At 34.9% G+C, this 17,671-nt stretch overlaps 1 protein-coding gene and 1 long non-coding RNA gene across 2 annotated transcripts in view; one reads left to right on the top strand and one right to left on the bottom strand.

Moving 5' to 3' along the window:
* Nucleotides 1-17,671, bottom strand: part of LOC128985518 (coiled-coil domain-containing protein 170-like) — an 83,177-nt gene that overhangs the window by 61,054 nt on the left and 4,452 nt on the right. Inside the window, exons 2-4 of the mRNA XM_054405102.1 lie at nt 12,915-13,010; nt 11,516-11,647; nt 9,805-9,925 (exon numbers count right to left, since the gene is read on the bottom strand). Coding sequence (XP_054261077.1) covers nt 9,805-9,925; nt 11,516-11,647; nt 12,915-13,010 — 349 coding nt within the window. The remainder of the gene's footprint in view (nt 1-9,804; nt 9,926-11,515; nt 11,648-12,914; nt 13,011-17,671) is intronic.
* LOC128985520 (uncharacterized) lies at nt 995-7,735 on the top strand. The gene is made up of 2 exons (XR_008490038.1): nt 995-1,362; nt 7,479-7,735. It is a non-coding gene; the product is annotated as an uncharacterized LOC128985520 (long non-coding RNA).

Here is a 17,671-nt window from a genome sequence, read left to right as displayed (position 1 = left end):
TAGGGGAAACCTATAACTTAGGCGATACGAAGTTCGCCGGGTCAGCTAGTATATATATATATTTATATATATATATATATATATTTATATATATGTGTCCGTTAGCGCGATAACTCGAGCAAAAACGATCCGATTTTGATGAAATTCGGTACAAACGTGTAAACCTACGTTTATTCGAACGAGTTCGCGAACCAGCATGATCGGACCGTGGGATCGGGGGTTTATGGGGGGTTTTAATGGGGTAAAAATGGGTTTTTCCCATTTTTGACTCAAAATACATAAAATTTTGCAATTTCTTTCTAAACTATTTTGTAGAGCTTAAAAAAACAAATAATTTAGTATATTGAAGCGTTATAATGCACCTAATCGTTACGGAGAAAATTCCAAAAAATTGTAAATTTAAAATTCCCATGTTATTCTTATGGAGAATAAGTAAACTGTTGTAGTTTGCTTGTTTATTAACATATTTTGCCCAAATTTGGAAAATGTTTTTATTTCTTACTAACTATTAACATTTTACATAAAAAAACACTTTTACCCTCCCTGTTGCAGCAAACCTAAGTATGTGTTAAACTGATTCTATTTAAATAAGGAATGTGATATTTTTAAGGAGACGTTTTAGTGTAAATCCAATCAGGCAAATGGAAATTCGCTTAGTCTGCAGGTTTGCTGCGGCGGGGGTATTTTTATAAATCATCCCTGCTATTTTATTAAACAGCAAATACATTACAGAGTTGATTGGCAAAAAAAAAACACAACATGCTTAAATTGTGTACTGGCTTTAACATATAGCTCGTTAACTAAATTAATTATTTTTTTGTCACTGAATGATTTTTAATGAATAAAACAACAGAAGAGAGAAAACAACTGTGCACAGCTGATCGACCTAATAATACAGTGTTGCTAAAGATTAAAAAATTGTACTGAAATATTAAGTCGTTTTCCTATAGATATTGTAATGGGAAACCCTATGTCAAGGGTCAGGGACCTGCGATTGAGTGAAACCACAGCCACATATAATCAGCAGTCAATGTCAGCAGCCAGTCAGTGAGTTTCCTCCGATCATGAAGGCAGTGTTAGTGTTCCTGGTCTGTGTGAGCGTGAGTGTATTGAGTGCGCCAGCACCAGATCCACAAATTGACTCCAGAATACAGAGCTTTACCAGCATCACTTACGATGGTAATACGTATTTAGCTGACAAAACAGACAGTCATGTACAGCTACCGACTTTCAAAAAAGACTTTAGCCATGTACATATAAAGAAAATAAGTTTTAAGATAGGGCCGAACGGAGAAATAACTGAAATCGACGATGATGCAGAGCCGTTTCAGTAGGATGTGTGAAGACAGGGAACAAAAGAAGGTAAAAGTTCTTGGTTTTGAAATTGTTTTAAGAAGTTTGCTGAGTGAAATTTTTTTACACCTTTGTATTTTAAAGCATGAATCTTTTATGAAGTTGGAGCGTTGACTATGAGAACAAACGTTTTATTTGTCATTTTTAGAAATTTAAAAAAATCAATACAAACACTCTGGTGGATGAATATATTTATAATAGAAAATTATTCAAAAATAACTAAAACATAATGTAAATCTATTTTATTTCATGTGTGTCTCCACACAATTAGCATTTTTTACAGTTTTGTAAGGATTGGTCCCTATTCTGGTCTGGTTACTATCTACCCTTTTTGCTAGATAGCATCCATACAATAACATACAAAAATTCTATCAAAAATTAATTCATAGCCCTATGACAAATTATGAGATCTCTGGGTACATAATAATAATCTTGCTTCTAGTTAGCCAGAGACCTTCAAATTTGAAGGCCAACACTAACTTCTTGGCAGCCCAAACAGTATTGTTTTCCAGTACATATTGTTTACTTCCTTTGACGTATGGCTGAATCTTTTGACTATAGTAGGCCTAATTTACGGTACTTTAAAAAAAAAATCCAACTCGAAAAAACAAATTTAGTTTGTCTCAGCTATACCAGAAAGTAATTCAGCGATATGTAAAAGAATGAAAAGTAAGCAAAGAGAGGACGAAAAACCACTTGACCAGTCTTCCTATCCAGTTAAAAACCGGATTCCATGTCAACATTATCATATGAAACTGCTCTCTAAATTATACCTGCCATGATAAATTTCTCTCATTCACAAGGGGATTTTCTGATTTGTTTAATTGACTAATCAGTAATCTTCTGGTAATCCCGTTGCAAATCAATGAGGAAAGATACAAATATTTTGCTGTTTTCCTCATTCCCCAATCAGACCTGAACCATAAATTCTGTGAACTGTTAAATCTTATTTATTATCAAGGTCGTTATTATCAGAGGATGATTTTACTCCAATGGCAGAATTACAACTGTAATATAACTAGGGTTGCTTTCAGAGAGGTGAAAGCCAGTTGAGCGGAACAAACGTGATTTTATATTTGTATAAGTAACTAAATGTAAAAAAGTCAATAGATGTACTAATGCTGGTTTTATTGATTAAAATTATAATAATTCAGATTTGTTTTTACTACATCTTGTTATTCAGATACCTCTTCCAAAAGTGCATTATGGTGGTTTTGACCAGGAAAATATTACAGTAGTTGGAATCTGGTATTAACATCCAAAAAGGGCATTAAAGTATAAATAAAAAAGAGAAAGGAAATTTAACATTTCAAATTCAACTGTAGCCTACAACAAAAACATTGGACTTCATTTTTCACCCTTACAATCGGTTAAAGTAGGCTATATTAAAGTATAAAAAAACAGTAACTATTAAAAAAACGAGTATTAACACGACCGCCTTTAACTACAAAGTATTACAACAAGAGGGGAAATTTGACATTTAAATTCAACTGTGCAACATAAACATTGGTCTTCATTTCAACCCCTGCAATCGGTTAAAAAACTCAGCTTTCTTTGCTAGAAATAATTTATCAGGTAATTAATTATTTACTTATTATGGTTGTAACTGGACGTATGTATAGTCCGTGGCTTGGCAATCAAATAACAGTATTTATATAGGATAAGCTACTGTTGTCAACATTTTGCTAGAATAAAGTCAATGCTAGAATACAGTAGATGGTTTGTTAAGATCATATGCAAGCATTTTTGAACTCGTTTCCCCGTTTAACCAACTATTCCCAAAGAAAAAAATTATATGGTGCAACACAAATAAACAACTCGATCACCTACCTATAACCTACATTACACTTTACCTCCCTAACCTAACCTTACTTCAAAACACTTAATGTAGTCACGAATACTCATAAACCCCGACCTACCTTCCCCACATGCCTAAATTAGATCAGTGTTCAATCTGCGTTTTATTAATAAGTGTAATAACTTACTGCACCGTCGATGTAATTCAACATAATATAACCTGTGATGTATTATCGGATTAAATATCGATTTCGATGCGGTTCGATATATCGCTTACTAAATCCTGATTTCTAAAATTGGCTGTTTCTAATCAGCTGGCAACACAAATAAGTTCCCAAGAAAGTAGTCACTGATCCGTATCCCTTCGCTCCTTGTTTATGCTCCGCGCATTGAGAAAGTAGTTCCGTATATTTTCTCGATTTTCAGTTAATTCCGCGCCTTAAAAACATGTTTTAATGGCATTTTCTTGTTTATTCCAATCATAGGAATGGTTTAAAAACGTTTAAAAGAAACGTCTAGAAAGTTCAGAAATACCTTATGATTCTCTTGTTTACATTATTCTTGTAAACAAAAAACTGTCATATGGCTACTTTAGTCCCATAAGCCTAATGTTAAAATTTAAGAAATTTTAAGTTTGTTTTAAATTGCATTAGCATTATCTGATTGAAATTTGATTGTTTATTAACCATCTCACTATTAGTCTAAGTAATCTTGTTAAGTTTAGCTGAAATGTGTTCTGCCGTTATTGAGTGATGTTGCTTTATTTGTTGCATTGAAGTTGATCCCAAAGAGCTACGCTCAATTATAATATTCCTTTTTTAAACACTATTAAATGTTGTAAATAAACAGTATCAACACACTGGAGACATTTCTCCCATTACATTACCAACGATGCTTAAAATGGGTATGTGTATGTGATTATGATATTTTTTTAATAAAAGCACAATTGCAATACTGTACCTTTTAACCATATTTTTTACAGAATTGGGGGTTGTACCATTTTGTTTAGGGTTAAAAGGAACATAACATACTAAATTTTCCGTTATCACAAACATTCCAAGTGAGTGCATGAAATGTCTGCCGACATTATCAGTAATGCAGCATAAACGACTGGAATTAACACGGTGTTATTTTTCACGTAGCTAGTGATGGTAATTTACTGAGCATACCAAAAATATGTTATATTGTTTGTGTTGGAGGGATAAGCTCATTAGTTCATATACTATCTCCGTTTATGCAAAAACAACCAATTACAGGTAATAATCAACATTTTTACAAACTCTCTCCAAATAAAAAGTATTTTATTTCTAGACCAAAGGTCCATCACAGAGTCTGCAGCATGTGTCACTACAACATTTAGAAACTACCCTGTGCCGAAATCTCATCTGATGAACAAACGCTTATCTCGTACGTGGCGGGGAGATTCGATAGTTTACAAAATTCAAAAACACACAGGGAAGCGTATTACGTCAGCTACAGAGCTGCAAATTGTGCCATTCTATTCACAAATTATGCCAGTGAGTGGGGAGGTGCCTTGTTGCGGTGTACAAGGAAAATACAGATTTATATACATAAACATCCATTACTTAAAAAAACACCCTTGTATTATGAGAATCAAAAGGTTAACTCACTTGGGAAAAAGTAAACAAAAATACTATAAAAAAGAAATCTAACAGATTTATGCATCTTCAATACTTTAAATGTGATTAAATATAGCCCTTTAATTGAGGTTAGTGTCCTTAGGAGGGTTTATTGATAACTGATATTTTTCAGGGAAGTTTCACATCAAAACCTTCAATTGTATATGAGGTTAACAGGTGCGGGGTTAAGTGTTCCGTTCCTCAAAACTGTATGATCCTTATTAGCCTTTTAAATAGTTGAAATATTTAAATTAAATGAAATGACAATTTATTTGTCACATAGAATTTACATGATTGTGATACATCACCAGTAAACATATGACATGTAAGTTTTTTTACAACAAAATACATATATTACATAGTAGTCATAATAATACATTATAGTATGCATTTATCATATTGTCGCCGTGACCGTAATTTTTGATCGCGGCCCTGTCTAGATCATCTTCTGTGGCAAAATGTATAACATCACCCATTATCGTGGCTAAATTGAGAGCATCTCCCTCTAGCATAAGTTCTAAGACCTCATCATCGTCTCCCGTGATCGTGGCAATATTTCTACTACTCCCTGCGGTCGAGAAGACATCATCATTGTATCCCGCGATCGTTGAGAAGTTAATAGCATCTCAAACTGTGTTCCAAGTGTTAATAGAAAAAAACTTTTAGGGCTTTTGCATCAAACAAATTTTTTAATTATCAATTTTTTGTCTCATTTTCACATTTTAGGATGCTAGGTTCTAGCCCAGAACTGTTTTACATATTATTTCAGCATAGTCCTAGAGGGTAACAGCATTAGCACATAGATAAAATCTTTTGGTGATTGGTAGGATTTAAGACTGAGACCTCGGGCTCCGAAGCCCCGCGTACTTGTTGACTTACTAAAATCCCATTTGATGAAAATATTTATGAGTTCCCTTTTAAAGTATTGATTGAGAAACACTTTCTTCTTACTTCTGGATAGTAGGGGCAAATTATAGTATCACTTATTTTCGGGTTTTGTCTCTAACACAAAACTCACATGAAACAAGCTTAAAATTTTACAAAAGAAAAAAAGCTATTAAAAAGGTGAATGGTACTATTTATTTTAAGGATCTATTTTCATCCAATAGACTTACTGTCTAAAAACTTCTTCATTTGGATTACAATAATTCTAATATTGTATAGCAAAATTATAATTTTCAGTGGATTCAGGTATAAAAAATGTATGTACACAGTGACTCTTACAACGACTTGCAGTATCCTAAATCATGATTGATTCGTAGCAAACGGATTGATGTTTAACTTAATAATAACAACTTACGTCAATCAATCCAGTATGTTTATGGAGGACGCACGTTTCGACCTTTAGGTCATCTTCTGCTCCGCTTTTACACTAGGTTTTTACGTACTTAGTTGCATTGTTGGTGTAGCAACCGCGTCAAATAATTTACATTGTGAAACATAGTCAGACCACGTAAACATAAAAACACAAAACACGACACTGACGAAGACGAAAACATTTAAATACTATCACCGTGCGCACGGCTGAACGGGCTCGGGACTGCGGCGGCACTGACTTGTCCAGGCACCCTGCTTTGGACTTTGAACATGACGTCACTCACTCCTTCTTGTAATGTTAATTAACATTCCAATGAGTACCACAGACAAACAGAAGGAATTGAATACCATTAAATATATAGCCCAGCAAAATGGTTATGGTCCAGCTCTTATAGACAGAATGTATAATAAACGCATGGCAAAATATATATCACCTAATTTATCACAATCAGAATCAAACAAGAAGTATGCATCTGTTAGGTATTCAAAGAAAACTGAACACATTATCAAGAAAACGTTTAAAAAACAAAATATCACCACATCTTTCAGATCAGAAAACAATTTACAGAAAATCTTAAGCAATACGAATAAACCTAACAATATAAATAAATACAAAGCTTCAGGTGTATACCAACTTAATTGTAATGATTATAACACATTTTATATAGGACAGACCGGCAGATCTTTTGAACTGAGATTTAAAGAGCATGTTAAAGAGCTTGAGAATATTAACAGAACGCCAGGAACAAATATTAAATCAAAATATGCGGAGCACTTAAATGAACTGGGACACACTTATACAAATATAAGTAGTAACTTGGAAATCTTAGCGAGGGAAAAGAAAGGACAGCGGCTTGACAGAATAGAGGAAATGGCCATATACAAGGACTTCAAGCTAAACAAAAATATTTTAAATGAAAAAATTCATTTAGACGCCAATCCTGTATATGATACCATTATTCGAGTGACGGATAATACAAGAAGGAGTGAGTGACGTCATGTTCAAAGTCCAAAGCAGGGTGCCTGGACAAGTCAGTGCCACCGCAGTCCCGAGCCCGTTCAGCCGTGCGCACGGTGATAGTATTTAAATGTTTTCGTCTTCGTCAGTGTCGTGTTTTGTGTTTTTATGTTTACGTGGTCTGACTATGTTTCACAATGTAAATTATTTGACGCGGTTGCTACACCAACAATGCAACTAAGTACGTAAAAACCTAGTGTAAAAGCGGAGCAGAAGATGACCTAAAGGTTGAAACGTGCGTCCTCCATAAACATACTGGATTGATTGACGTAAGTTGTTATTATTAAGTATCCTAAATACCTAGGTTTTTATTAAAGTAGGTAATTATCAAATGATCTTTTCTCAAATTCCAGATTCCTGTTACAGCAGATGAAGATGTAAAGGAAGAATAGGAGTAACTCACCACTCTTTACTCCAAATTTTAAAGGTGTACCTAGTTGCTCAACTTTCTTTGTTCCAAATGTAAAAAAATATAAAATAAATTTAATGTTTTATTCTTAATTTTGTAACTATTTATTGTATTGTATGTAATGTATTTGTAAAAAGTGTACAAAATATTTCTGTACATTTCATTGTAAATATATTAAGTAATAAAAACTACTTATTATCATTGTTATCATTCTCATTTCGATTTCATACTATAAAATGTGATGGTTAATGGTTTCGTAATTGGTTGGACTTATTGAAACATTTTATTTTTATTTAGTCTGATTTAAACAGTTAAGTAGGTAAATTGTTTTAGGAAATATAAGAATCAAATTTTATTATACTCAAACTAACGTCCAACTCTGTAAAGTTATTCTTTCACCAAAATTATTTATGACACTGTTGTTAAAAATGCTTAATGAATGAACAATAAAGATATTTTAACTTTGACTTTACGAGAATGTTATTGCTATTAAAAGTTTATGAAATTATTCATGATTGTTTTTTAATAACTAACACAAGTAGATTTGTCATCCCATTATAAAATTTGAAGCTTATTTTTGTGTCTTGTTCATGTTGGTGACACTGATTGCTAATGTTACCGAAATTTAGTTTTTACTATTTTAGGGTTAATTTTATGATTTGTAATTTACTTTTTGGTTATATAAGTAGGGGACGAGCTTGATGTTATAAACTAAAGCATAACCTCTCTAGTAATGATTGTTAGTAAATAAAAAACGGTCCTAGGTAAAGTAGTGTACGCAGCTCACGTAAATATTCTGAACGACACTTGTTGTAGTTTTTAAGACACGCGCCAAAAGGCTCCAAGCGCAGATAGCTCAGGAGGTAAGGTAAGAGGCTCACAAGGCGAAGGTACCAGGTTCGAAACCCGTCTGGGCCAAAAACTTTTTTCTCGTTTTTTTCTTCAAAATTTGTGTTTATTAACTATTTAATCAATTTACTAAACTTATAATTAAGCTTTTCATACTAAATCTATATTATTTTGTGTTTTTTATGTTCAGGCCCAGACCACACTTTATCCCAGGGACATCCCATAGTAGTCCCATATGTCCTGAGAATGCCCTGAGGACTACCCTGGGATGACCTCGGATGTCCCACGGATATGCGTGTGAGCTTATCCGTAGGACATCCCCGGGCGGGGACATTACGCATTCCTGTGGATATCCTGTGATATCCCAAGTTGACCATAGGACCACTATGGGATATCTTGCATATCCTGTCGCAATATCCGTGGGATGTCCTGAGGAGAAAGTGTGCTGTCTGGGCTCGTATCTTAAATTTCTACTCATATCATTAACACTATCTTTAGACAATAGTTGCGTAAATTATCAACAAATTTTTGTCATAAAAACATATTGTAATATCATATAAATATTATGGCCAGTGTGGCAGATCCTGTCGCAAGTCCAAGTTCCAGTGAAATTTCCAGAAAAGTCCCGTACAAGGCTCTTGGGCCCTCCCAGATCGATGGCCCGCTAACCACCACTGCCTCGTAGTAGTCAATAACAAGGCAAGTTAATAACAGTTCAAGGTTAAAACTCCTTGACTCTATTAAAACTTAATTAGGTAAATGGAAATCTGTTTGGATTACAAGAAGATTCAAAAAGGGTTCTGGTTTCTGAGGTTTGAGAGGATGCGATAAATGAAAGCAAGGCAAGTCATTATGAACACATTTTTAAGCAGGCCTTCTTTTAGGGTTCTACGAAAATGTTTACAATATACTATTTTTTTTCTAAAAACTCTTGATTCAGATGAGTGAGCACCAATTCAATTCGATTCTAAGACAGACGCACATGTTCATGCTATTGCTGAATATGACTCGGGAAGGTTAAAAATTGAGTGAGATGACACAGAGGATACTGACCAAGATCTGATGTTTCTTAGGCTCATTTTTAAAAGCAATGATCAAGGACAGCTGTGTGATGTTTCAAACCATAACAAATTGGCTCACTTTTCTCAGGATGGAATTGATAACTGTTTACCAACCACTCAACTACCCGGCTGTATTCATATAGAAGTTTAAACACTTTTGGCACCATTCTCTACAGCGAGGGTTTGAACTTAAACGGGACTCGGAATTATGCTTACTTGTTGTCTAATCACATGGAAACGGACAACAATTACAACAGCAAAAAAACAAAACAGAAGACAATTACATCAACAGCAACAAGACAACAGAAGATGATTACTACATCAACATGACAACAAAAGACCGAAGGGTTTAGGACTTACCTTGTCGCTCCAAGTCTCTTGCTCGATCTTCATGATGGCGAGACTCCCTCGTCAGTGTTGTCAGGGCGTTCTCTGTCCTGCCACAGGTTAGGGTCAACGTTCTTTCCTTCTCCTCCAACTCCTATGGTTTTAAATAAGAATATTAGAAAAGTTCACTTCCTATTCTCCCTGTGACGTAGCCAGGATTTCAAAATGGGGGGTCGACCGACCAGGCCCAGGTAGAAGGGGGGTCCTGGCAAATTTTTTAAAATTTAGGCCATAAAACGGTATTTTTTAGCTCTCCTGGCATTGAAAATTATCAACTCCAGCATCAATGCAATATTATTATATAATTTTTTGTTTGATTTAACCCTTAGAGTGCCAGGCGAGAAATAAAAGTAACGCTCAAAAAATGCCGATGATTTTTCCCGAAGGTCGCGCTAAAAATGCCAAGCGCGATCTGGCGATTTTTAGGTTAAAATTTCGTAAAAATCGAATTTTCGATATTTCGACCGACGAAAATCGATGTATCGCATCTAGTAACTTTCGACTCAATGTTAATATATGGGTTAAAAGAATCCGAGTATCCATTCGGTTGTTATGACAACTGTTCGATCATTACGAAACGTCCGGTCAGCCGGACGTTGGCACTTTTGGCTCGTTCTAAAAACGTCCGGTCGGCCGGACGTCGGCACTTTTGGCTCGTTTTAAAAACGTCCGGTTCCCCGGACGTTTGCACTCAAAGGGTTAACAAAGAAATATAATACATTGGACCGGAAGGGGGGGGGTCCGGACCCCCAGGACATCCCCTGGTGATTCTCCACACCTAATATTGATGCTGATTACATTGCAGGAAAATAATGCACTACGACCTAAAATTCATTTATGCTCTGCTTCTTGGATTCAGAGCATCACCTTCAGTCTCCTTGACGACATGGGATAGTACATCATGCAAAACCATGACTGAGTACTTTGGGACTCTGCTCGACATATTTTAAATCTCAGTATGAAATAAGGTATGAGTATTGGATAAATAAGATGAATGGTTTGTTACTGAGTAAGATCTGGTTCTATGGCCAGGTTCATTAAAAGCCCAGTTTTAAATGTATCAATATCCCTGCTGCAGCAAACCTGCAGATAGTAAGAAAACTTCCATTTGCCTTACAGTATTGGTTTTTCACTAAAATATTTTCTTAAACTTGTCATATTTGTTCGCTATTAAAAAAAAAGGTTTATTGAGTACCTACTAAGGTTTTGCTGTTACAAGGAAGATAGCAAGGCTTTTTTTAGAAAAATATTTTTTAAGCTTAATTTAATATGAAATACATATGTAAGAAAATTTGATAAAAAATATCCACAAAGCAAACTACAATAGTTACTGTAGTTGTCTGGTTATCCATAAGAAAAACATAGGTTTTTATTTGACTTTTTTTCTAATTTATAGGTATATAAAGTTATCATCTTCTAAAGCTCTCTATATGTACCACAACAAAGATTTTATTGCATTTACTATATTTGCAAAATCACTTTGCAATTAGTAGCATTTCTCAATACATAGATTTCAAGCAACAAGTCTAAGAGTAGATTCTATTCAGTAGATGCTTGTTTTATCCACTCTCCTTATAAACATTTTTAAATTAATAGTCTAAGTTGATTTTCGTCTCCAAACAGTCCAATCCTATCTGGTATTTTTTACGCAACCGATCCAGAAAATACCTGTACGGTATGCTACCTGTATGCGGCGGCGAAGTGAAGCAATGATGGCGTTCTGTCTCGCGGCTTGTTCCTTGAGCTGTTCCGTCTCTGCACTGAGTTCCGCAGCCCTCTGGTCTCGGCTCCGCAGCTGACCCTTCATCTCCTGCAGCTAAATCAAATTACATAATATTTTAGGACTAAAAATTCTTTATTACATACTGACATGTACATGAATACAAAACACACTATAAAATAACAAGTTAAATCCACTTAAAATCAACAGTTATCAGTGGATCACTTAGTGTTTTCTTATAAAAATTCATCTACAGATTGCAATGTACAGATCGTAAGACTAGAGAAAATAGTGAGGAAAATGTGATATTGAGAACTTTCAGAAACTATTATCAAGAAAGAAAAATTAATAAATTCACCATTCATAAGGTTTTCTAATAAAAGGAAAAAACAAACAAGTTTCATTTAAAACAAATAAACTTGTAACAAACAAAGGTTTGTAATAGCTTGTAATAAACTCAGTTACACAATAATTATTTGTGTAACTAACTAGTGTGCTTTGCGCTAGCGTTACACATTATATTTTTCCTACATTTACATGTTAAGCATATAAAAATTAGTCTCTCAAACACTCTATATACTGTACATACAACACGTTTTTAGATTAGGTTAATCTAAGCTTTGAATGAAATGGGAAACGCTGCACCAGCTGATCGTAGTCCAAGTATATAATTAGTTTTGCCAACTTATTTCTAAGCATTCACGTATTATGTGCCTAATAAAAGCACACTTTTTTGTGTTGTTTGGTTGGAGTACTGGAGTGTGGCAAAAGTAAGCAAATTCAGCAATCAACTACTTTGCGTGCTATAATCAGTGCAAGAAAGCCCGCTTTGTCAGGTAACTGTAGAAAATTAACTATTAAAATTTTTTAAGATAACTGAAAAACTGTTGGCGATTGGTGCAACTAATTGAAATAAACACTTTTTTAGTGTGGTACGAAATAATTCAGCTGGTCTGTAGTTTATTTTTATTTTTTTATATTCGGTTGAATTTTTGAAAGAAAATAGACACTCTGACCGACTTTATTCATTGGACTGAGATTAGTTATTATGCTATTAGTAGTAGTAGTATCAAATCAATATTAGAGACCAACTGAAACCTTTAGGGTAGTTAATTTATAGTCAAGAAACGTTAATTTAATTCAACCCTACAATCCGCATGCAAGATGCAAATTTCATTGATGTTTAGATAGGCTGAAGGTGAAAACGCTTAGTACCCATGTAAAATCGGTTTTCAAAAAATATTCTTGAATAGTAGGTCAGTCAGGACACTTAATTTGGGCTGTTTTTAATCGGTTCCGATTGATCATTCGATAGAAAACTCCGATTATCGGTTTGCCGTCACTATACAAAGTACAAACTAACCTCTGAGAGGAGGCGGTCTCTCTTGTATTGCAATGCTGCCAACTCACTACGCAGGGTGGTGCACATATCGTGGCCTGTCATCTCTTCATCCGCCATCTGTACCAGCCAAACAACACAAATTACACCAAGTCAATAGATAAAAACGGAAAACCATATATTGGTATTAGTAATACAAATTACATTTTACTCATATTACATTTCTGGTGAGTCGGTGGCACAGTTGGTAGTGTCACTGACTTCGGGCCCAAGGCAGCGATGTTGTGGGTTCGGATCCTGGTCACTGCCACAAACACAGTTTACCTTTGTACTGTACCGGCTCATCCCACTTTGTAATGTGTTACACAAACGCGAACCAGAATATGGCAAAGGTTATCGACCAATAATTGGATTACTAATTCAATATGTTTGTACCTACAAAAATATCGGATTTTGCAGGGCTTTGATGAGGTTCTCGTTTAGATCCTACATTACCAAATGACTTAAGTCACGTGTGATAATGAACTAGACCCCTCTGTGTAAAACTTTTCCAATGTCCTAATAGAATGTAAAGGCAGGTCACAATTCACAATAGAATGATGTATACGACACTAAAACATACGGGATTGTATGTGAGGGCGAAGACGAGTGTAGGATGATTGTTGGTTGGATGCGATGATGTTACCGACTAATATATGCTGGTTCAATTCAGCTCAATCAAAATATGTCTTCCTATTTTGGTTCATCACTCATCCGGACCATTTACTGATTTACTAGAACCTGATCAAGGTCAGTTGGGTCCAGGTTCCAACCATCAAAAGTATTGACTTTCCTCAGGATTGAACTATGAATTGAATCTTTTTAAGACTGGGAGAAACTAAATGCATTATTATTATAATGAATAGTATAACAGCAACATATAAATTAGGGTATTCTTTACTGTAAATATTTGCCTTGTTTTATTTGAGTAGTCTAATTTTCATTATTTGCCTTGTTTTATTTGAGTAGTCTAATTTTAATTTTTACAAGTCCCATAACAAGCTTATAAAACATATCACCACAAACCATGATCCTCCATGTGATTTGATTTCATTAAATCGTTCGTTCTAACAATAATGTACTTCTGTACTCTAACAATGAATTAATTACCAGATGGTGACCCATATTACCTATGGGGAGGTTTTTAAATGCAATACAATTTCGACATCTTTAGTTAAATCATTAGGTAATACTATAAAAAATACATCGTGAGAAAATATTTTCGGGTGAGAAAGATATCGTTCATATTATTCTTCTTCGAATACATCCAAGCAAATTGAAATAGTTTTACAAATTTTTACTCTGCATTCAATCGTCAATCTGCATTCAATTCAATTTGCAAACATTCAATCGTAAACTTCACACGAGATCTAAAGTAAACAACTATGTGCAAGTATAAACAGGTTTAGTAACAAAAATACATCTCAAACACAATATTAAATTGACATGAAATACATTAACATACCAAAGTATCATTTTCCTTCTTTAATTTCCTATCAGAACACTTTGTCACGCTCGATGTAGCTATGTCACTGTCACATTTTTACAAGTCAAAACTTTCGTGCATTCCTCCTTCGTTTCCACAGACGACTGTTCTTGTTTTCCACCCTTTGTCTTTGGTTTGTCTTACCCCCTCCCACGGCAACCCTACAGAGGGGTATGTCATTGTCCTGGCGTCGCCTGATCACGAACCATTGCGACTACATTGATTCATACACCCCCTGTCAATCATGAAACGTCAAACTAATATTGAAATATACAGTTTGGAAAGTAAATCATATAGGATCCCCCATTTTTGTCCAACCCAGCCAGAGCCAGCTAGCATTGACTAAGGATTCATAGTCAATGCAGCTAGGCTCTGTCCTAGAACCGTTTTACGCATTAGTTCAGGCCTCGAAGATTGCGGGATTGTAGCATAGATAAAATCTACCGGTGATTGGCGGGATTTTAACCCAGCACTCCACGCTCTACCGCTAGTGATCTCCCCAAAGGTAAAACATTAGTTACAAGATTTGAAACAAAGTTATATTTTTAACATGGTTTTATCTAAATTAAGTACGGTAATTGCAAAATAGAGAGCAACAAAACTTGTTAATAATAGCCTAGCAGGAAAATGGGATTACAGTATAATACAGGGTGTCGCGTAGGTAAACAGCCAAACTCCGGGAAATGGTTCTATGGGTCAATATAAAGAGAAAATCAGGAATACATTTTTTTTTTCAAAATCGCTTCGTTAACCAGATATCCGCTATTTTGTATTTTTGTTACATAACCATTTTTATTTTTTTATTTTTTCAACTGATCCTTATAAAACTTGTGTGGGTTAAAGCCAGCGACCACAGAATTAAAATATACGCCTTTACATTGCGGGAATTGAAGCCATGTCCGCCATCTTGGATATGTATAGAAACGTACAGCGGGCCTAGAGAAGTGTAAAATGTTCAGTACTCCCATTTCATTTACACTGTTGTTTTATTACCTTAACATACTCAAAATGCTTTGAAACTTTACATACTTGCTATAGATTAGTGTAGGATGCTAATGGTAGGTTTATAATCAGAAAATTAAAATAGTTTGCTATTATAAAAATTGAATATAATTAAACTGTTTTATACATTTTAATTGGTGACATCAAAAAGTTTCATTGCGAGGAAGTTTTTTTGTTTTTAAGGCAGGTGCGTTATGTAAGCGAGAGAAATGTAGCCAGCATACTATATTTTCTGAAACTTATTTTTTTTTTTAAATAGCTACTGTAGTTTTGATAATACAACAGGTATAACACAAGGTTCGTTCATGCGGGTCGCGGCAACTTGAACGCACGCCCGGCCTCTACTTGCCGGCTTGACTGCTGTGTTTAGCCCAGCTTCGGGACTCCGAATTATATACCCAGGAAGGTATTATATGTTTGTTGGTAGCATTTTTAGTCTACCAACCACATAATATCAATATTTATATTAACATATGTTTGATACTCTTTGCTTGTTTCCTCTATAACATTTGTTTTGTGCTGATTTAATAAACATCTGTTATATTAAAAAATCATAAACATAAACATTATCAAATGACAAATCTTTGATGAATGATTAGTTAATTTTTAGAAGATTGTTTAGTTAATAACACCTACATTTTTTACATCATATTCTTACAGTACGGTTAACTGACACAATGGATGTTCAAGACCGCCTGTTTGCGGCATTTATTAGCTCTTTTCTATTCATTCTTACGTCTGATATATTTTACAGTTGGATATTTACTTATTAGTCTCAAGATCATTAAGCCTGGAGATGTTTTCTGCTATTTGAACCTATATAACATGATATTGTTTGTTTTGTTGGGTCTTTACTCTTCACAGATACGAAGCAGTTTCCGAACTTGGATAGACAAACTGATGGGTACCTCTCTCAGAGTTACTGTAGTGTCAACAGGGACTTTTCACACTTCTATCAGGGAACCAGAAATGAGTGGGGGATCTACAAGCCAAATGGAAAGTGTAACTAACACTTCTGTTGCTGGAAAGAGTCCTAAATCTAAGACAAACACATTTTCCACTTGTGTTAACAGCGATTGCATTATTGATGTTATACAATAGGAGGTCTTCTGCAGTGGATCCTAAGAAACAAGCCTCTTCCAAGACTTTCTGTAAGGGAAGACACATCTGAAAAGCTAAGTCGAGACATTTGTACATTTAGTTAACAATAGTTAATTGTTTTAATTTACCGTTAATAATTGTTGTAATTGTTGTTAATTGTTTTATGGTACCGTACCTTGAATAAATATTTTGTTTACTTCGATTTACTGTCCCATAAAAGTAATTGCTTTTGTAAGGTGGTTTCTGATTCTCTGTCTGTGAAGTGTTTCATTGTGAATTTTTGTGTGGTGATGTATTCTGATTGTGAAGAATTTTTACAAATTACCTTAGTTAACAATAAAAAATGATTATCAATAGGATCCTGATCCAAGAAATGATCATTTGGAAACAGGTTAAGGCCAATACATTTTTTTTTAACTTTTGATACCATTACGTCTACTACATTATTGGTTCTTAACAATGTGTCAGTGACTAGAAAAAAGTTTAGGACTGATTCGCTAAGCAAAGCTTTGTAATAAGCAAAGTCGCGCGCGCGCCGTACTTGGGTGACTCATCACTGCGGCCGCCATGTTGGATATGTACGAGGCGTTGCGACAGGCTTCACTGGGGATGCGAAATACTATCCCCCGGAAAACTACCCCCCAGGTGAAACGTGACGTCACAAAATCTGCCAACTAACCAATATGGAAGCCGTGTCCGCGACTGGAATACTACCCCCCCTAGACAAATCATGCTATTTAATTTTAATTTTAATTCGAGTAATTCCATTGGATAATAGAAAAGTCATGTGGTGAATATAAAACAGAATTTTGAAATGTTACAGCAAGTTTGGTTCGTTAGGTTAGGTTAGATTAGAACTGTTTGACAACTAAATTTGAGTGTCCGTGACTGGAAAACTACCCCCCCCCCCCCGGTCTCTGACGTCAATATGACGTAGGGACCTGTTTGGGGGGGTAGTTTTCCGGGGGGCAGTCTTCCGGCGACCCACTTTTCACTCTACCGTTCGGTATGCCCGGTCTATTTTAATTCTGTGGTCGCTGGTTAAAGTAGAAGAGCCCCATAGAAAATTAATCATCTTGATTCAATTTAAAATTTCAAAATGGCCACTATTTTGAAATTTTTATTGAATTAAGATGATTTTTTTTAACATATG

Source organism: Macrosteles quadrilineatus, unplaced genomic scaffold, assembly GCF_028750875.1.
Source record: "Macrosteles quadrilineatus isolate MER2022 unplaced genomic scaffold, UCM_ALF_1.0 Scaffold_2__2_contigs__length_208266976, whole genome shotgun sequence".
NCBI classification, from domain to species: Eukaryota; Metazoa; Arthropoda; class Insecta; order Hemiptera; family Cicadellidae; genus Macrosteles; species Macrosteles quadrilineatus.
Note: the sequence above shows the minus strand (reverse complement) of the source record. Positions and strands in the feature narration are given on the sequence as shown.